This window comes from Myodes glareolus, chromosome 7 (assembly GCF_982192425.1).
Source record: "Myodes glareolus chromosome 7, mMyoGla1.1, whole genome shotgun sequence".
Lineage (NCBI taxonomy): Eukaryota > Metazoa > Chordata > Mammalia > Rodentia > Cricetidae > Myodes > Myodes glareolus.
In genome coordinates, this window is record NC_142032.1 from 29,083,781 (window position 1) to 29,100,901 (window position 17,121).

General features: G+C 42.0%; 1 protein-coding gene across 1 annotated transcript in view; it reads left to right on the forward strand.

The window, feature by feature from the left end:
- The window catches only part of Rnls (renalase, FAD dependent amine oxidase), a 277,039-nt gene extending 262,036 nt beyond the window's left edge, over window positions 1–15,003 (forward strand). The window contains exon 7 of the mRNA XM_085693789.2: window positions 14,505–15,003. Within this exon, the coding sequence (XP_085549915.2) occupies window positions 14,505–14,549 (45 nt within the window). The 3' untranslated portion in view covers window positions 14,550–15,003. The remainder of the gene's footprint in view (window positions 1–14,504) is intronic.
- The last annotated feature ends 2,118 nt before the right edge of the window (window positions 15,004–17,121 follow it).

Here is a 17,121-nt window from a genome sequence, read left to right on the forward strand (position 1 = left end):
ACCACAGCCACCATGCCCTGTTCATGTGGTACTGAGTACAGACCCCAAGGCTTGGCATGTGCTAGGCAAGTACTCTACCTGCTGAGCTATATCTCCAGCCTCCGGTTTTGTCATTTTGAAAGCAAAGAAATAATTGTTTCAGATTCCTAAACTAGGAAGTATTTATCCAAAGAGTTTGTCTCTTGGCAGTGTTTAAGTTGCATTCACCTACTTGTTCTTGCAACATGAATACCTACACAAGCACTGGCAGAGCTTTCTGGTTTATCAACAAATAAGGACCTGTTTCTCTGGAATGTGAGGATAGCTTGCCTTTTAGCAATAAATGGGCAAAACTAAAAAACTGAAATGTGGCTAGTGCCACTTCATTTGAAAGCATTAAAAGGAAAAATAAAATGTAATTTCTGATATAAAATAATGGAAAATGATTTATTGCATGATACTGCTCCATGTTTGATGAATATTTGTCTTTTTTTCTTTCAAGTACCTAAAGAGTCATTCAGTTGTCTTTATTATTTTGTTTTAAACAAATATATGTCTGAAGTCATTGGGCAGAAAGTATTCTGAACCTTTAAGAACAATGGCATGCCTGTGTCCTATAAGGGAAGAAAAACTTGTAAAGAGAGAAATGGGTTAGTTACATAATTATTCTTCCAAGCCATCACTAAAATGTTTCATAGCTATTGATTCTAAGCATGTTATCCCACTACTTCTGTGAGTTTTGGTAGATGCTGACAATGTGAGCATCCACCCCCTCAATACCTAGATCATTGTCACTTCACTGTTTCAATCATTCTGAAGACCCCTACTGCATTTGAGTTTCCATTTGCCTCTTCCCCTTTAGAAAAGAACTAGCTAAGGAAATCCATGTCCTGGTAGCTACCGGAAGGATGCTATAAATACTGTAGGGTCAGGATGTCCACCATTACCCCCCTGAGACTATGGGAGTCGGCGACACATCAAACAGTCCCGGGGGTGTATTTCTACCTCACAAGACCACACATCACCAGTGTATTTCCAAGGAAGGACTTCTGTTAGTAAAGCTAGCCAGCGATAGCTGCTGTGTTTTGAAAGGAGCATATTCTGGGGAGAAACGGCTTGAGCCTGAGTCGTGGGGTGATTTAATACTTGAGAGCTGATAAATATAGCCTTTGCCGGAATGAAACTTTATGATGCACGTTGAAAAGCTTAATTACTGAACTGTCTCTGTGCATCTTGCTCAGGCAGCCAGGATGACAAATCACAGCCGTAGAATAGCGTTTGCACCTTTGACATTTCTAAAAGAGAAGGGTATGCCTAAAATCACTGGGAAAGCAGTAATAATCCCAGACCAGATATTACTGAGCAGAAAAAAGACACTTCTTTGAGTCACCAAGCCTTTTGCACACAATGTCATCATACCCACCCCCCACCCCCACCTACCCACCGCTTTGTTAAGTGAAAAAGAACAAGGTCAGTTTTACATTCTTCTGGCATCGGGTCCTTATGGAAGCAAGTGGGTATGTATCCTTCTGGTTTCCTCTCCCCAACACCCCTGTGAAATAATCAGGACATAAAATCCTTGTCCACTTTTAGCAAATAAAGAAACCAAGACCCAGAGCTTGGCCAACCAAGGTCATATAATGACATGCCCGGACAAGAACCCACTCTTCCCATGACCCGTTTCTATTACTGGCACACTCGGCTTCCAGATGATCATGATAATTACAGCTGGCTAAAACAGTCATTGGAGAGCAGTCCACACCATGTGGTCTTCCTACTGCTGCTTCATTTCAGAGAGCTAACACTAATCCTGGCGTGATATGTATGGAAGTTTGATGTGCAATAAAATCTCCGTAAGTACTGGCTAAGTGATTTATATGCCTCTCGTTCCCGGTTCCATTGGCTGGCTTATCACCTTCTGGGGGTGGGGAGTGAACTTCAGGGGTGCGTGCTGTGGAAATAGCTGCATAGTAATGATACTGAATTTCCATCCAGCAGTACTTGTTTCGCTTCTGATCCATCTGTTCTGTACATATTTCTTTCTCCATTTGTCTCCCTTGCTTCATTCTCTTCCCCTTCTTCCATCTCTTCCTTTCCAGTTGTTTCTCCTACACTTAATTTCCATGCATAAATCCAGTCTCCATGTGATCCACAGTATCTGCCCTTCCTTGGATTTGTTTTTGCTTTGTTTTGTTTTTGTTTTTGTTTTGGTATATCAGGATTTTGTGGTGGTTGTTATTCCTGTTTCTAAAATTTTTAAATATTTAATGTTGCTTATTATTCCACAACTCTAGTTTCTGATTTCCAAATATATAAAAAAATAATACAAAACTTTAAAAACTGACTGTAGCTTTCTCTGATCTCAGTGCTAATAACCTCAAAAAATTGTGTAATATTTTTTTACACTAGATTACTTTTCCTGTCACATATGTGCAAAAGTGTACTGCCAGGTCTATAGTGAACGCTTGTGATACAGTAGTAGTAATAGAGTAAGTCTGGGGAAAGCAAAACCCGGGGATAGGATTAAGGGCAAAGGCAAAGGTGTGTTCCATTAGTCAGTGTTCTGGTGCTATCTGAAACACCTGAGGCTGGAAGCTTATACAGAATTTCTTCTGTAGAAGCAATTTCTTCTGTCCACATCTCCAGAAGCTACTTATCAGGTACGATGAAGCTTTGTAAGGAACAACAGTAATGTGAAAAAAAGACCCCAGGAGAGCTAGGAAGCCAGAGTGACCAAGCTTATCTCAGACCCACATGTGGATCCATCCTTCCTGATCCTATGCTACACAGAAAATACTTTCAGACAAGTCTATAACATCCCCTAGAGGAAAATCTATGTTTTGATGATTGAAAGGATTTTGTTCCTCACTGTGTGACCTTGAGGCAAATTGCAAACTCTCACTACACTCCTTTTACCTCTGAAGACTGAGTCAGTGGTACGTATGCTATGAAGTAGGGAAAGGGAGAGTCGAGCAGGTCCTCACTGTGTCTGAAAGGCTATAAGGATCCATTTCTTTGACATTCATCTAGGACGTAGAAAAGCAGATGTTTAGGAGTTTGTACACAAATAGCAAACATTTTAGTAACTTGTATATAGCTGTGATTTTCAAAAAAACCTGTTAGATCAACTTATAGAAGAAAGAGATCGTTTGGGCTAACAGTTCCAGAGGGTTAGAGCCCACGATGGCAGGGTGGAGGCTTGGTGGCTAGAGATGGAAGCTGGGGGCTTCTGTCTTGTACCACAAGCAGAAAACAGAGAGAGTGAACTGGGATTAGCATGTGGCTTTTGAAATCTATGGTGGTTTCGATGAAATGAAGTTCACAGGCTCATATTTGAATGTCTAATTCCCTGTTAGTGGACTGTTTAGGAAGGATTAGGAGGTGTGTCACTGGGGGTGGGCTTGGAGATTCCAAAAGCCCAAACCACTCCCAGGTTCACTCTCTCTTTGCTTCCATCTTGCAAGTCAAGTGCAAGCTCTCAGCTGTATTTCTCCAGCACCATCACCCTACCTGCCACCATGCTCCCCACCAGGATGATCATGGCTTCATCCTCTGAAACTGTAAGCCCCAATCAAATGCTTTCTCATATAAGTTGCCTTGGTCTTGGTGTCTCTTCAGAGCAATAGAACAGTGACTAAGACAAAGTCTCATAACTGTCCGCCAGTGACACACCTTCAGATCTATCCAAACAGCACCACTGAGTATCGAGTATTCAAATGTCCATGACTATGGGCCATTGCATACAAACCACCGCAGCTTAAACCATGGTATAATTCAGAAAGTTAAAAGTATTCTGTCAGGACTGAAGAGATGACTCAGTAGTTAAGAACACCAACTGCTCTAACAGAGGACCCGAGTTTGATTCTTAGCACTCATACTGAGTGGTTCACAACCACCTGTAACTCCAGACCCCAGGGATCCAACGCCATCTTGTGGCCTCTGAGGGCACTGCACTCATTCACAGAACCACATCTATGTATACCTATACATATATATATAATATATACACACGAATAATTTTTAAACAATAAAATTAAATTTAAAAAGAACTTTCATGAGACAGAATGATAGTTTACCTGAGAGAGCTAAGGCCGCCTTCTCTTATCCTTTTAGAGTCTGTAAGTTGACAGCCCAGCTGGAAGGTGTCAACACAGTCCTCAGGAAGAAACCAGGAAAGGTCAATTCCAGCAGGGATGATGCAAAACAAGAGCCTTCTCTGCAGCAAATCGTCTTTTTCCTTATCAACTGCATTATGCTGAAGATTAGCTACTTAATTTTAGAAGCATCAAAAACTAGGAGGGAGTTAGTTCCCATTTTTAAGATGCTTGGCTAAGTACACAGATGCACTTACTGCCCCTAGCCTTCATTTTTAAAAGCTTAATTTATGGTGGCTTCATGAGCCCACTGCTTCCTAGATCTTGCACAATTTTTTATGTCTTATCATTTCACATATAAAATATGGATACTAATTGTACCTGCTTTAGGATTGTTTGGGTTATGATTTATGCTATAAAGTACTGAAAATTATGTTCTCTATGTAGAAGACCCTCCAAAGTGTCCGTTGTTATCACTATCATTAATGAAATTGTGACTCAGGAAAAGAATCCCCCTTTTTCCTTTACAGTATCCATACCTAGCTAGGACTCAGCTAGGAGCCACTTGAGTATCTGTAGAACTCCTTGGGGACTGTATTTAGGTAGCACTGTACGGCTAGCTTCTGGATGGTTTTTTAAAAAGAATACAGGATGGGGAAAGAGTGAGAGACAAGTAAGGAAGGGAGAGAAAAGAAAGAAAGGAGGGAAGGAGGGGGAACAGGAAAGAGGGAGAAGGAAAAGGAAGGAGAGAGGTGAGAGGAGCAGGGAGAGGAGGAAGGAAGCAAGCAAGCTATGGTACACTTTCGTGTTGCTTGGCAACCTTGCAAGGCCTTGTTCTCCCACCTCACTTAGCCTCTCTACTGTAAGCTAATTTTCCTACGGACACCAACTAGCAAAAAAAACGACAGAAACTTATTAATTATGAGATCTCAGCCTATATCTAGCCACTAGCTCTTTGAACTTAAATTAACCCTTTCATATTAATCTGCGTTTTACCTCGTAGTTTTGGTTTTTTTTTTACCTTTCTTCCATCTTATTTTCTCTCCATGTCCTCTGGTGTCTCCTTCCGGAAGTCCCGCCTAACCTCTTCCTGCATAGCTAATGACCTTTTAGCTCTTTATTGACCCCATCAGTGATGTCTTCACACAGCACCCTACTGTTGTGACAGCCCTCATATACACACTCATTTCTCCAGTATTTACTTGTCAACACAGCTACATGATCCAAAAAAGCAGTGCTCAGCTGCTTTTTTTTAAAGGAGGTGCTCAATTAATATCTCTGTATCCAGTGAGTGAATGAATTCGACTGAATACCGCTTCCTCTGGTAATGTCTAAAGGCACCAAAGAAAGCATCGCTGTGACTAAATAGCCCCACAGAACAAACGCATGCCTACCGTAGCCTCCATAAATGACGACACTTCAATAGCTACGTGGTCCTCACCAAGTTTCTGTCCAAAGACAGTCGGTTTCAGAAAAGCCTGATGTTGTGCTGATTTCTATCATTGTGAGGGGAGGGAAAGCACAAAGCTGTCCCACCCTTTAAAAAAAAACAAACATAGGTACTTCATATCATCCCATGTTGCTTACTAGCTGAAGTTTTCTGCAGAAGAAGCAGGAAAATTGACCAGAAAAATGCACCTGGGTACAGGAAACTGCTGAGTTTGCTTTATGATCTACTTGAAAATCTGAGGTCATATGTTCTGATATTCATTTAAAATACAAATAAATGAGTTACCTGGAAAAGGTGGGTTTATGAATTTCAATTTATTTAGTAATTCTTAACTGGAAATTCCTATACTGTGTCACCTATTACGCTAATATCTTTGGAGAATGATTGGTTCTTTTTTTCTATTTTCTTTCTACTCTTTATGTGCTTAGACAGCATAATAAAATCAAATGAATCTTTGAAAACATAAGAACTGGTCCTCCATTCGAATGCTGTACCCTCCATAGAAACATGGGGACTCCATCTGAATGCAGTAAGCTCCATAGAAATGCATTTTGCCCATTATCTTTAGCTTGGACTCTCCAGTGTCCAGAGCAGCACATGACATAGGAAATGGATAGGTCAAAGGCAGAGACATCAGCAATTAGGAAACTGCACAGTTTTATGTAATTAAGTGAGGCAACAAAGAAATGGAGAACTAATATTTTAAAAAAATTGACAAGAGGGTCTGGAGAGATGGCTCCATCAGTAAAGCACTTTTTCAGGCAAGGACAAGGGCTAAGTTCAATCCCCAGCACCGACATAAAAAAGGAAGGTACCCCCCCTAATTAGCTATCAAATACCAGGCAGTCAGTCCTAAAAACATATGTTTATGGGCAACACTAAATGATCTCAGCAAGTTGTATTATCTATTTATTTGTGTGTGTTCATGTGAATGTATGTATATGTTTATATATGGGGGAATATATAAAACTATATACTTAAATATATTTATGTATATTTGTATGTAATTTATAGGCAAATAAATATTTGAATATATAAGTATAATTATTAAATATGTGATTGTATATAAATATATAGGTGTTATATATATTTATATATAAAAGAGGCCATGAATTTGATATTGAGAAGGAGTGGGGGATGGGGAAGGAGGTAGCAGGACAAGAAGGAGGGGTAAGTTTGTACATGACAGTACACATAAATGAAATAAAAACAAAATACCTGTGGTCCTAACCCTGAAGACACAAAAGCAAGAGCATGCCTGGGCCTTGCTGGCCAACCAGTCTAGACAACTGGTGACTCCAGGTTCCATTAAAAAAAATAAGGTGAAAGTGAGTGAGGAAGAAACATTACCCTCTGATACACACACGCATGCACAACTACACACGTGCACACACATGTATCACACACAAACCCAAATACACACGCACACACAAATGACAAGGTACAAAAATTTTAAAACGAGTCTTACTTGTGAATATATAAGCTCTACAAGACAAATGTCACATCAGATACTTTAAATTGGCTGAAATGCATCCTTAAAACTGTCTCGCATTAGGGTCAGCAGTAAGTTTGTGTCGAATGACTAAATGGTTGAACATGGACACACTTCATCCTTAGAAGCTGTCCTTGGCACAGAATGAATACTCAGTATGTGTGCCAGAGTGGTGGGAGGACGGGGACCCTCCTTATAACGTTGTACCAGCATCGCTCCTTGTGTCACATTCTGCCGCCAAGCTTCACCTAGCAGTGTGTAACCATGGTTTGTTGACTCACACTTTATTTTTCTTTCTCTCAAAAACTTGTTCTAAAGGTGGCAAGGGTTAGTTAGGCCTGGAGTGGGACAATTGATTCAGAATTGCACCCGGTGTTTTGAAAACACTGTAGCAAGTATACTTACTAGAAAATGGGAAATTAGTCAGTGGGTTACAGTAGGTGAATGTGGAAAACGTCAGTCAGATGAAACATGATTAGCCATCCTGGATGGGCAAATTAGATAAATATTATAGGAAGGAGCTAAAAGAATCAACATTAATAGTTGAAATTATCGTTTATGATTGTTTCAATAGGTCCTGAGATTGTGGAATTTAATTGCATTATTTATAAAACCTTATAATAATTTTTAAAATATCACCTTAGAAAGATAAAGAGGATTATAAGCTATAGCAAACATCATAGGTAAGAGTGAATCAGGGGCATCACAGAAAGCCGAGACGTGAGAGAACCCTGTATCAATGCTGTAAACTTGAATGTCTGAGCTTGAGACATGAAGAAAACTTAGCATGGACAGACGTTGGGGAAAAAGGCAAAGTAACTACTGTTATCTATCAAGGGAGTCAACCTGGACCCACCTTGAAAGCATTTTGCCAGGCCCAAGCTGCACCTGATGGTTCCACAGAAGTGACACAACCAGATACTCCAGGATGTGGCCAGCACCCCAGCTTCCCCAGGTCACCCAAAGATGAGCAATGCCCTTCTGGTCAGCAGGAAGTAGTACTGAGAACACAGCATCCTCATCCCCGCCTCACCTGCTACCCTTTTCTAACTCCTCACCTTTTTATAATAAATAAAAGGGGAGGAGTGCTATTCAGGCATCTGTCCCGATCTGACCTTGGGTACACGTCCTCAGCTGCAGCTACTAAGAGCACCACCTGTGCACATTCACTATGTTACCTCTTAAAAGGGCCGTGCCCACCTCCCATCTCTCCCTCTGCCTCTCCCCCCATCTGTCCGTCTGTCCCTCTCTCTCTTCTCTTTTCTTCTGCCACTCCTATTCCCAGAGGCCTGTCTCCCCACTCCCCTTCCATTCCTTTTTCCCTAATTAAAACCCCTCCACATAAACCCTGCCTCGTGACTTCTTTCTCTCATGTGCTGCTTTTTCTGAATTACTACAGTAATTCTATTGCATTGAAAATACATTTTTAAAACTATAAAATGCATATACTATATGATGACAGGGCTCTGGAAGGCAGGATGAAGACTGGAAGCAGTGGGAAGGTTTTTTAAAGCTGCTACCAGATTTTGGTGAGATCAAGGGCATTCAAGGAAAGAAATTTCAGGCAAAACTTTCCAATATGAGCGTAAGATCACCAGTCAGTGAGGAAAGGCCACTTCGTCTGTGTTTCCATCCGTGGCTGGATCACGGCATTTAGAAAGCCCAGAACAGAGGCTCCTGGGTTATAAAGCCCAACTGTCTGTGCAGAAGCTTCAAGGCCAAAGATGGGGTTCATATTTGCTCTCAAGTCCCTCCATGAATTTCAGAACCCTGAGGCAAAGTTTCTGCAGGTGAGAATCCCTTGGACAGACTTTTAGTTGGAAGACTCCAAGTAATGATGATATTTAAAGGTCTGGAGATGCTCTGGCTAAGTGTTACAATGCCAAGGTCAGCAATACAGATACCAAAGGAGCTGGAGTAAAGGAGGAAGACAGCATCGCTGGAGAGTAGGGCTACCTGTCATTTACTAACTTGGGCTTTTAGGTCTGGTCTAGGGGGCTCACACTGTAGCCTGAATGAAAAAGTCTACTTTCTTAAAAATACCACAAAATTGAGTGATAAAGTTAAATTTTGTCAAGAAGTAACTTTCTGATGGTTCAGAAGTAAAACAATTAGATGGATAGAAGACAGGTAAATAAGATTAAGAGAGACAGAGAATGTAAAAAAGTAGAATGGCTAAAGTAGAACTTTAGATTAAAGATGAACAGGGATATTTGTGTTAGGAGAGCCTTAACAGCTGCTGAGGATGGACTTTCACCTCTGGCCGTGGGTGGAAACATGGCGTTCTGATCTCTCCAAAGATCGGAACAGTGTGTGCTCCTGTCTTCTTCCGAAAGAAGTAATTCAAATAAGCCTAGCAATCACCTAGTCAAAAAGCCACCCCTTGGGAAGGCTGATTCACCTAAAGCCATGCTTAAGGTAGGAGAGCAATGATTATTCCCTTAACTCAATAATGTGCTTTCCTCTCGCAGAAACCCGACCCTCAGTGTGGTCACTGAGGAGCCCCTGTTATGCAGCTTTGCTAAGCATAGTTGTTTTTCAGCCCCAGCTCAGAAGAGCCTTTCTTCTCCTTTTCTATCTCTTGATTACAAACCTCAGCATGTTTTCTCTTGCACTATGGGCTTTCTCACTCCTGATGCAAGTGCTGCTTGCTGTCAGGCTTGCTGATCTCCACTGTTGAATATGCTGGCCTAACTCAAAAGCCATGGCATCCTCTCTCCTCTCCTCTTTCTCACATCCCTCCTCCTAGCTACTGCCAAGATATATGACCTGTCTCTTCTTTAGTTTTCCCTCCGACTCTAACAAACCTGTCCCTGAGTCTTCTTCTGGACCTGTTTTTAAAACTTGTATCAACAAGGATAACAACCCAGAAAGGGGACACCAATTTCCTTGGTAAGATATGTCCATGTGGTTATTTGGGAATTGACAAAGGAAGACGTGCATCAGGAACCAAATTTTCTTTTCTAAGCATTGGTGATATATTAAGGCTTTCTGCCATCAACATGGTTGTATTCCAGTTAGTTAACCTAAAATTCAAATTATTGGACCCCAGTGAAATTTCATGGAAACCACATTTTAATAAATTCCCTTAAGAAACAGTTTATACACATCAATACACTATTGTTTTTTCAAATATGGGCTTTGTGCAGTGATCAAGCCAGTTTCATTCCAGAGATGCAGAACTGGTTCAACATAGGAAAATCTATCAATGTATTTCCATAATATTAATAAACTGAAAGAAAAAACCATATGATCATTTTATTAGATGCTGAAAAAGCATTCAACAAAAACCAACACCCCTTGATAAAGGTCTTGGAGAAATCAGGGATACAAGGAACATATCTAAATATAATAAAGGTAATATACAGCAAGCTGACAGCCAACATCAAATTAAATGGAGAGAAACTCAAAGGGATTCCACTAAAATCAGGAACAAGACAAGGCTGTCCACTCTCTCCATATCTCTTCAACATAGTTCTTGAAGTTCTAGCTATAGCAATAAGACAACAAAAGGAGATCAAGGGGATTCAGATTGGAAAGGAAGAAGTCAAACTTTCATTATTTGCTGATAATATGATAATATATATAAGCGACCCCCAAAACTCTACCAGAGAACTCCTATAGCTAATAAATACCTTCATGATGTGATAGGATATGAAAAACTCAGTAGCCCTCCTATATACAAATGATAAAGAAACTGAGAGGTAAATTAGAGAAATATCACCTTTCATAATAACCACAAATAACATAAAATATCTTGGGGTAACACTAACCAAAGAAGTAAAAGACCTATTCGACAAGAACTTTAAATCTTTAAAGAAAGAAACTAAAGAAAGTACCAGAAAATGCAAAGATCTCTCATGCTCTTGCATAGGTAGGATCAACATAGTAAAAAATGGCAATCCTACCAAAAGCAATCCAGAGATTCAATGTAATCCCCATCAAAATCCCAAAACAATTATTCACAGACCTTGAAAGAACAATAATCAACTTCATAGGGAAAAATCAAATACGAGTTTGACCTGTACGTGCTTTGTTATAACAGTTTAGTGAACCAAAACACTTCTTCATTTTTACTTAAAATGGTGAAGAAAAGCAAATGAAAATGTAACATCATGACACAGGAAAGAAATAACCTATCATTTTACAAAGTTTGTTCCTATACCCTGTATCTCAGGGCATACTAAGGTTCATTTGGAAAAGTGTTGTTAGATGTTGTAGGAGGCCACTTGTTCATTTCTCAGCCACCAAGACTCCCAAAATAACCACACAGAAACTGTATTACTTAAATCACTGTTTGGCCTATTAGCTCTAACTTCTTATTGGCTAGCTTTTCCATCTTAATTTAACCCATTTCCATTATTTTATATTTTACCACAAGGTTTGTGGCCTACCAGCAAGGTTCTGGCATGTCTGTCTCCAACGGCAGCTCCATGGCTTTTCCTTAACTCCGCCTCCTTTCTTCCAGCATTCAGTTTAGTTTTCCTCACCTAGCTCTACTCTACCCTATCACAGTTCTTCTTTGACCTTGCATACAACAGTTTTCCCTTGGCACAAAGAGTAAGATATGAAGATACTGGGACAAAGAGTCACCTTAGGAGGGGCAGGCTTTTCAGAACTTGACTCAATGAATACCCCTACTATAATTTTTTTCCTTTTCCTCCTGGGCTATGTTGGGAGCAGCATTCTCCACAGATGGCCCACATCTCCAGAAAATGCTGCATCATTCTGTTTGAAAGGCCTTGCAGAACTCAGAACCCTCTCTATTCTAGTGCCCCACAGAAGAGGGAGAGTAGCTGTGGTAATTTGAATGCAATTGGCCCCCATAATCCCAAAGGAGGTATGGCCTTGTTAATGTGGCCTCGTTGGAGGAAGTCTGTCACTTTGGGGGCTAGCTTTCAGGTCTCTTTTGTTCAAGCTTCCCTCATTGTGACAGTCAGTCCACTTCCTGTTGCCTTCTGATCAAGATATAGCCAGCACCATGTCTGCCTGCATGCTGGCATGCTCCCTGCAATGATATTAATGGACTGAACCTCTGAACTGTAAGCCTGGACCTCAGTTGAATGTTTTCTTTTATAATAGTTAACAGTTGTCTCTCTTCCACAGTGATAGAAATCTTAACTAAGACAGAAGTTGGTACCAGGGACTGGGGTTTTGCTGTGATAGGCCAGATCACCTTTTTGTTTGAAGGAATGTGGGCCTGGGACTGTGGGTTAGAATACTTTAAGTGTTGCTTAATGGGCCATAGTAGTAGGAGCTTGAAACACAGTGGTACTGTGTGTGATCTGATGGACTGTGGGGACCTTGCTCAAAAGGTTACAGAGGAGAAAGATACTAGTACATGTAGCCAGTCTTTTTCTGTCCTTCCTGCCAATTCCCAAATAACCACACAGAGACTTATTGATTATGAAAGTTCGACCTTAGCTTAGGCTTGTTACTAACTAGTTCTTAAAATTTCAATTAACCCATATTTTTAAATCTACATTTTTTTTAACATGGCTCAGTTACCTCATTGCCATTTTACCCATCCTACTTCCTCTCCATCTGGCTGGTAACCCCACCTTTCTTCTTCCCAGAGCTCTCTCTGTCCAGAAGACCCTGCTATACCTCCTGCCTAGCTATTAACTGTTTAGCTTTTTATTAAGCTAATCGCAGTAATGTATCTTTACACAGTATAATCAAATATCTCAAAACAAACGTATGGTTAGAGATTCTTCTTGTGATATTTAGGTGAAGAATGTGGCTGTCTTTTGCCCTTGTCCAAAGAGTGTCTGAAGCTAAAGTGGAGAGTTTTGGATTAATTTCATTGGTAGAGAAAATCTCAAACAGCCTCGTATAGACTCTGACATGTGGTTATTAGTGGTAACTCCAACGAAGATTTATAACGAAACAGAGCAATCTGAACAGGGCAAACTATGAAATATAAACTTTGAGGAGAAAATGTATAGCGCCTGCACTATAGGCACTAGGCTGGGGACTTAAAACACACACACACTGACAGAAAGAGACATGGGGACACGGGTTATCCTTGACTTTATTGTGCTGCAGGGAAGCTAATGTAGGGATCCTTAATTGATAGCCACGCCCCAGCTCTCAGGATCTTTCAGCTGCAGGCCTCACCAGAACCTACTCCCTGCCATCAGGGTCTTGTGCTCAGAGCAGCTGCAGGCACAAGTAACCAAGTTGTTTTGCTCAGTTCACTCCAGCAGGCAAAGGGTCTGAGGCAGGCAAAGAAAGTCAAGGGGCTTGGGGTCTGCAGCCCCCAACAAAAAAGAGCACCAGGAAGTGGAATAGAACTAAGTCCTGTGTTTGAGGAGATGAACAGACTAAGAAATGAAATAAAGGGAGTGGCAACCTCAAGGCAAGATCCCACCCAGCTCAATTTCCAATTTGAGAAGAGGAATTAAGGAAAACTTGAACTGGGTGTGACAGTGCACATCTTTAATCTCAGCATTGGGAAGTCAGAGACTGACAGATCTCTGACTTTGAGGCCGGCCTTGTCTAAAGATTCAGTACAGCCAAGCTTAGACAGGCAAGGACAAAGCTGGTGAAGATATAATTGAACAAGGGCTGATGGAGGAGGGTTATCTGTATATTGTGTTATTTTCATTGGTCAATAAAGAGACTGCCTTGGCCCCTTGATAGGACAGAAAATTAGGTAGGCGGAGTAAACAGAACAGAATGCTGGGAAGAGGTCTATGAGGCAGACGCCATGGAGCCAGCCACCAGGTCAGACATGCTGAATCTTTCCCGGTAAGCCACACCTTGTGGTGCTATACAGATTATTAAAAATGGGTTAATCAAGATGTGAGAGTTAGTCAGTAACTAACTCTCTAGAGATAATGGGCCAGGCAGTGCTTAAATGAATACAATTTGTGTGTTGTTATTTCCGGGACTAAGCTAGCCGTGCGGGAGCCAGGTGAGGCGAAAAGCAGGCCTGCCCGCAGCTCCTCACAACAAAGGGCATGTTCCAGCCCCAGTAAGCAGCAGAAGTTGACAGCTTTGGTCACATGGCTCTGGCTTTAGAGTTAAGGATAGAAGAAATGGGTTATGGAATTTCCCTGTCTACATAAAGAAAGTCACTGAGGCCAGGCATGTGTCAAGGGTGTCCCCAAGTGGAGGCCTAGTAGAGAGGTCATTGGGTGTAGCTGTGAAGTTGAAGCCTCAATTGCCTTGGAGAACCTAAGATGTTAGAGATGCCAGAGTCGTGGGATAGCTGCCAAGGTGGGCTGCTAACAGGGAGTGGAACCAACTCAAGAGAGGGAAGTGTGTTGCAGTTAACAAAGTTGAATGGAGTTGGAGATCTGAAGAGCGTTTTGACAGCAGACATGGAGATGCAGTTTGGAGTTTCTCCAGTTGGTTTTCAGTCTTGCTTTAGTCCAGTGTTTCCTCACTATGCTCCCTTACTGCATTTTGGAATGGTGAAGCTTCTCCTGTGACATTATATGTTGGAAGTATGTTATCTGCCTTTTCCTTTTGATTTTTACAGGTGATTACAATTAAGAGATTGCATGAATCTCAGAAGAGGCTTTGAACTTTGGACTTTAAAACATTTTTGAGACTGTCACAAACTTTGGGGACTTTTGAAGTGGGACGAGATGCATTTTCCATTATGATATTGTTATAAACTTATGGTGGCCAGGGAGTGGAACATGGTAGTTTGAATGTAATTATCCTCTATACTTCCAAAGAGAGTAGCACTATTAGGAGGTGTGGCCTTGTTGAAGTAGATGTAGCCTTGTTGAAGGAAGTGTGTCACTATGGGGTGGACTTTGAGGTCTCTTTTGCGCAAGCATCCTTACTTCAATGTGACAGTCTACTTGCTGTTGCCTTCTGATCAAGATGTAGCCAACACTATGTCTGCCTGCACACTGTCATGCTTCCCACCATGATGATAATGGATTGAGCCTCTGAGCTGTAAGCCTCCACCTCTAAGTTGCCAGCATATTAGCTCTTCACAGTGATAGAAACCCTACGACAACAACACACAAGAACTCCTGAGACCAAATAGCTCCATTTGCTAATAAACTTTTTTCTTTTGCTTATTTTGGTTTGTGAGGTCTTTTATTTTGGGCTTTAGTTTTTAAGATGGGTACTCCTATAGCCCAGGCTAGAACGGAACCAGCCAGCTTGGAACTTAACCTCCCAGTCTAGCCTCAGCCTTCAGAGTACTGGGACTACAGGCATGTGCCACTGTGCCCAGCTACTGAGATGCAGAAGCAGGTACTTAGGGCATACCAGAACCTTCTTTTCAGGCCGAAATGCTGGTGTGTGATTCAAGCTCCTCACACCCAATCGAGACCACATGTAACTCATGTGTGACTCGGGTGAGAGATTCCATTTGCTGCAAATCAAAAAGAAACAGGAGAGGGTGAATAACTCCACATGAGGCAAACTGAATCCTCCTAGGCACTTGGGGAACCCAAGAGCCTGCTGAGCGGAACAGTGCAGACATGCTCCTGGGGTTGATTTGGATGCTAGCACAGAAGTTTCCTGTCACCAAGAAGAGAAATCCAAAGGCTGCTTCAGCATCGCTGATCCCCTGGGTCTTTGAGGACAGTTGCAGGTGAGTCATAACTAGATACATAGAGAGGCACTCTCCTGGCAAAAGACACTCAGCATTCGTCGCTGTCTCACAGCCAAAAGAGTGGCTCATGGGAAACTAAAAGCGGAATTCCTCAAACTAAACACTGTCCTTACTAAAGGAATTTCGTCCCTGACTGACTCCAGTCTCGGACGTACCACCTGTGATTCCCCACGCAGGACTCTGCTCGCTAGAGAACAGAGCTAGATTGTCCCAGCTGGACTCAGATGTTTTCACGGCCCTGGAAGCCAACCAAGCCTACTCCACTGCAAGTCACATCACTCAAATGCTTAACTCTGTGCAGTTTACAAAGATGCCCTCCGTCAAAGACGGGCTGCTATACCACATGCCAAAGATAAATAAGAGGAAATGATTGTTACCACGGCCTCGTGGTGACCCGCACAACCTCTAGTGGCCCCTCACGACCTCACAGTGATCCCCACACGACCTTATAGTGGCATCCTTGAGCTGAGTTTCCCCAGAATGCCGAGGAGAGGCAGCTTCCATTGCTCACCAAGGGCAGCGTGAGTTCCTTTCACAGAACAGTGTCATGGCGGTCACAAGTCAGGCCTGTAGGCTAGCTCAGTGGGAAGGACACTTGCTGCCACCCCGCACGACCTGATTTCCATCCCAGGGGCCGACATGGTGAGAGACTACTTCCCACAGGTTGTTGTTTAACGAACTCACACCCGCATGCACTCCTCAGACACACACACACACACACACACACACACACCCCTACTCACCCAAGAAAGAGAACTTAAAACAGACCAAACTAATAATTGCACCAAGTCCACCTTGGTGAACTCTGGAGATTTTAGTGGCGTTCCCAACAAGAATGTAGATGAGTGTGACTTACAGAGACAGAAGCAGCTGCATCCCATGACTCATGGGAACTACAGCCCTGGAGGGTCTCTGCAGGGCTTGCTGACAGCTTCACAGCTATGAGAACTCTCTGCAGCTAGGGATGGGTTCAGTCTTCTTCCCCATCCGTTGCTTCATTGAAGTTGGAGAGGGGCCTTCAAGAATTGTGCATATTTCCACTTTCCCAGACATGTAATTCTTATTCCCTAAGTGCCACGAGACCCACCCCCTGCCCTGCCCCTTCCTGCTGGACAGAAAGTTTCAAATTGGATGAACCTTCAACACAAGGTAGCATCCTTGGTCCTTTCCCCCTCTCAAACAGGTGATATCTCTCCCTCAGACTAAAATGGCCTGAAAAATTTGAAAATAGATGTTTACAAATTATTTTTTAAAACATCTCCACTTTATAGGGCTTATTTGAAAATATACAGAGTTTGAGTGACATGAGCAGACATTAAACTTTTCTATAGACAAAAAAATCATTATTCAATTCTCAATCAAAAATTTATCATATATAGGGGCAATTCTTCTTATTGAAGTAACACTCCACATGGACCTTCTGAGGGTTCCTTAAGCCATGAATAAAGGGACTTCCCAGGTCCTGCTTCCCAACTCTTTGAACCTGGTACAGGTGGTCCTCAGACATTCATGACTTCTG